We start from the raw sequence: 4,499 nt of genomic DNA on the forward strand, positions 1-4,499 counted from the left end.
CCCCATTACCCCATAGCTCCCCCATACCCCATTACCCCATTGCTGCCCCACTGCTGCCCCACAGCTGCCCTCCAGCTGCCCCCTCAGCTGCCGCTCTCACCGTGACGATCTCGAGCACCTCCCCTTGCCCCATAGCCCCCATTACCCCATAGCTCCCCCATTACCCCATTGCTGCCCCACTGCTGCCCCATTGCTGCCCCACTGCTGCCGCCCCCCCTCAGCTGCCGCTCTCACCGTGACGATCTCGAGCACCTCCTTGTCCCATAGCCCCCATTACCCCATAGCTGCCCCATAGCTGCCCCATAGCTGCCCCATAGCTGCCGCTCTCACCGTGACGATCTCGAGCACCTCCCCTTGTCCCATAGCCCCCATTAGCCCCCATTACCCCATTACCCCATAGCCCCCATTGCCCCATAGCTGCCCCATAGCTGCCCCCCAGCTGCCGCTCTCACCGTGACGATCTCGAGCACCTCCCCCTTGTCCCATAGCCCCCATTACCCCATAGCTGCCCCATAGCTGCCCCATTGCTGCCCCATAGCTGCCCCATAGCTGCCGCTCTCACCGTGACGATCTCGAGCACCTCCCCCTTGCTGACCTCCCCGTTCCGGTCCACGTCGAAGAGCGAGAACGCCCACTCGAGCTTGAGGCGCGCTCGCCCTGGCGCCGTCAGGTGCAGCGCCAGGACGTACTCCCGGAAGTCCAGGCTGCCGCCGCCGTTGGCGTCCAGGCTGCGGAACACGTGACGCGCGTAACCCCGCGCCTCCGAGCCCGGGAAAAAGGCCCCGTAGAGGCGCTCGAAGTCCTCTCGCGAGATCCGCCCGTCCGGGCACTGCCGGCGGAAGCGCTCGTGCCACGCGCGCAGCTCCTCCTCCGAGTACCGCGTGCTCGCCTGAAGCTCCTCCAGCAGCTCCCGGGACAGAGCCCGGCTCCGAGCCGTGCCCATGGCCGCAACCGCAGGACACGCCCGCCCTCCCGAACACCCCTGCGGAAGAGCTCCCGGCAACGGGAGACCCCGCAGAGCGCGATAGACCGCGATAGGAGGCGATAGAGGGCGATATGGAGCGATAGGAGCGCGATAGGCGGCGATATGGAGCGATAGGAGGCGATAGAGGGCGATAGAAGCGCGATAGACCGCGATAGGCGGCGATATGGAGCGATAGGAGCGCGATAGGAGCACGATAGGGGGCGATATGGAGTGATAGAAGCGCGATAGGAGCACGATAGGGGGCGATATGGAGTGATAGGAGTGAGATAGAAGCGCGATAGACCGCGATAGGAGCGCGATAGGCGGCGATATGGAGCGATAGAAGAGCGATAGGAGCACGATAGGGGGCGATATGGAGCGATAGGAGTGAGATAGGAGGCGATAGAGGGCGATAGAAGCGCGAAAGGAGCGCGATAGAGGGCGATATGGAGCGATAGGAGGGCGATAGAAGCGCGATAGACCACGATAGGAGAGCGATAGGCGGCGATATGGAGCGATAGGAGCGCGATAGAGGGCGATAAGAGCGCGATAGGTTGCAATAGAGGGCTATATGGAGCAATAGGAGCGCGATAGAGGGCGATAGGAGGGCGATAAACTGCGATAGGGAGCGATAGGAGAGCGATAGAGGGCGACGGGGGCTCGATAGGAGGCGATATGGAGCGATAGGGAAGCGATAGGGCCGCTATAGGGGGCGATAGGAACCAACAGGGAAGCGATAGGAGCACGATAGAGGGCGATAGGGGGCGATAGGGGAGAAACAGAGCAGGCTATAGGGGGCGATAGGCGATAAAGGGTGATAGGGGGGAATAGGGGGCAATAGAAGAGCAATAAGGGGCGATAGGGGAGCTATAGGGGGTGATAAGAGTGTGACAGAAGGGCTATAGGGGGAGATAGGGGGCAATGGGGGCCGAAAGAGGGGGATAGGGGAGAATAGGGGGTGACGGGGGGGTATAGGGGCGATAGGAGGGTGAGAGGGGCAATAGGGGGTGATAGGGGGGCTATGGGGGGAGATGGGGGGGATAGAGGGGAATTGGGGGCGATGGGGGGGGATAGGGGTCAAGAAGAGAGCGATATGGGGTGATGGGGGGAGATGGGGGGCAATGGAGGGGGATGGGGGCAATAGGGGGTGCTAGGAGGTGAAGGAGGGCAATGGGGGGGGGGGGGTGAAAGAGGACGGGACCCCAAAACCTCAATGGGGGGAGGAGGAGGAGGAGGAGGAAGGGGGGGGGGGCGATGGGAGCCGCGGGGGGAGGAAGCAGAGGCTGAGGAGGGGGAGCCCAAGGGGACCCCCCCAGCCCCGGCGTGGATGAGGATGAGGATGGAGCCCCCCCACCCCCACCTCGGGAGCGGCTCTTATAGGGATTGGGAGCGGGGGGGGGAGGGGTGAAGGTGATCCCGGCTTAGCGAGGACACGTGGGGATGGGGGAGGGGGGGGAAAGGGGGGATGGAGGCGCCTGAAGGGGACCCAACCCCTCCCCCCCCCCTCCCCGAAGAGGGAAGGCATCGAATGGAGCCAAAATGCACCCAAACGGACCCAAAATGCACCCAAACGGACCCAAAATGCACCCAAATGGACCCAAAATGCACCGAAACGGACCCAAAATGCACCAAAACGGACCCAAAATGCACCCAAATGGACCCAAAATGCACACGAATGGACCCAAAATGCACCTAAACACAGCTCAAATGCACCTGAAGACACCCGAACAGACCCAAAATGCACCCAAATGGACCCAAAATGCACACGAATGGACCCAAAATGCACCAAAACAGACCCAAAATGCACCCAAACGGACCCAAAATGCACCCAAACAGACCAAAAATGCACCCAAATGGACCCAAAATGCACCCAAATACACCCAAAATGCACACGAATGGACCCAAAATGCACACGAATGGACCCAAAATGCACCCAAATACACCCAAAATGCACCCAAATACACCCAAAATTCACCTAAATAGACCCAAAATGCACCCAAATACACCCAAAATGCACACGAATGGACCCAAAATGCACCCAAACGGACCCAAAACGCACACGAATGGACCCAAAATGAACCTAAACACAGCTCAAATGCACCTAAAGACACCCGAACAGACCCAAAATGCACCCAAATAGACCCAAAATGCACCCAAATACAGCTCAAATACACCCAAGTGAGCCTAAATACACCCAAATGCACCCCAAATACACCCAAATAGACCCAAAATGCACCCAAATGGACCCAAAATGCACCCAAATGGACCCAAAATACACCCAAATGGACCCAAAATACACCTAAACACAGCTCAGATGCACCTAAAGACACCCCAGTAGACCCCAAATACACCCAAAATACACCCAAATAGACCCAAAATGCACCCAAATACAGCTCAAATACACCCAAATGCACCCCAAAAGACCCAAAACACAGCTCAAATACACCTAAATACACCCCAATAGACCCCAAATACACCCCAAATATAGCTCAAATACACCCCAAATACAGCTCAAATGCACCCAAATACAGCTCATATGCACCTAAATACACCCAATACACCTAAATAGACCCAAAACAAACCCCAACAGACCACAAATGCAGCTCAAATACACCCAAGTACACCCCAAGACGCCAAATACACCCCAAGAGACCCCAAATACACCCAAGATACACCCCAATAGACCCCAAATACAGCCAAATCCCCCTAAATACACCCCAACAGACCCCAAATACACCCCAAGTACACCCAAGTACACCCCAAGAGACCCCAAATACACCCAAGATACGCCCCAAAAGACCCCAAATACAGCCAAATCCCCCTAAATACACCCCAAAAGACCCTAAATACACCCCAAATACAGCTCAAATACACTCAAATATACCCCAAGACCCCAAGTACACCCGAACAGACCCCAAATCCCCCTAAATACACCCCAAAAGACCCTAAATACACCCCAAATACAGCTCAAATACACCCAAATATACCCTAAGACCCCAAATACACCCGAACAACCCCAAAACCCCCTAAATACACCCCAAAAGACCCTAAATACACCCCAAATACAGCTCAAATACACCCAAATATACCCTAAGACCCCAAATACACCCGAACAGACCCCAAATCCCCCTAAATACACCCCAAGACCCTAAATACACCCCAAATACAGCTCAAATACACCCAAATATACCCTAAGACCCCAAATACACCCGAACAACCCCAAATCCCCCTAAATACACCCCAAAAGACCCTAAATACACCCCAAATACAGCTCAAATACACCCAAATATACCCTAAGACCCCAATACACCTGAACAGACCCCAAATCCCCCTAAATACACCCCAAATACACCCCAAATGAACCCAATACACCCAAACCACCCCCCTAACACCCCCCCCCCCGAAACACCCCTTAATGCCCCCCTCCCCCTCCAGGCACGTGCCCGGGGGGGGGGGGGGCAGCAGATGGTGCTGGGGGGGAGGGGTCATTAAGACGCATTAACGTCGGGGTTAATTAATCACAATGGGGGGGAGG

At 56.4% G+C, this 4,499-nt stretch overlaps 1 protein-coding gene across 1 annotated transcript; it reads right to left on the minus strand.

The window, feature by feature from the left end:
- Positions 1-562: 562 nt before the first annotated feature.
- Positions 563-943, minus strand: LOC130606887 (visinin-like; the record flags this gene model as incomplete). Its single annotated transcript, XM_057423498.1, has 1 exon — positions 563-943. A coding segment is annotated over exon 1 (381 nt), but the record flags the coding sequence as incomplete, so codon positions are not given.
- Between the last annotated feature and the right edge of the window lie 3,556 nt (positions 944-4,499).

This window comes from Pezoporus wallicus, unplaced genomic scaffold (genome assembly GCF_028554395.1).
Source record: "Pezoporus wallicus isolate ANWC-B61680 ecotype Strahan unplaced genomic scaffold, APGP_CSIRO_Pwel_v1 contig_12386, whole genome shotgun sequence".
NCBI lineage: Eukaryota > Metazoa > Chordata > Aves > Psittaciformes > Psittacidae > Pezoporus > Pezoporus wallicus.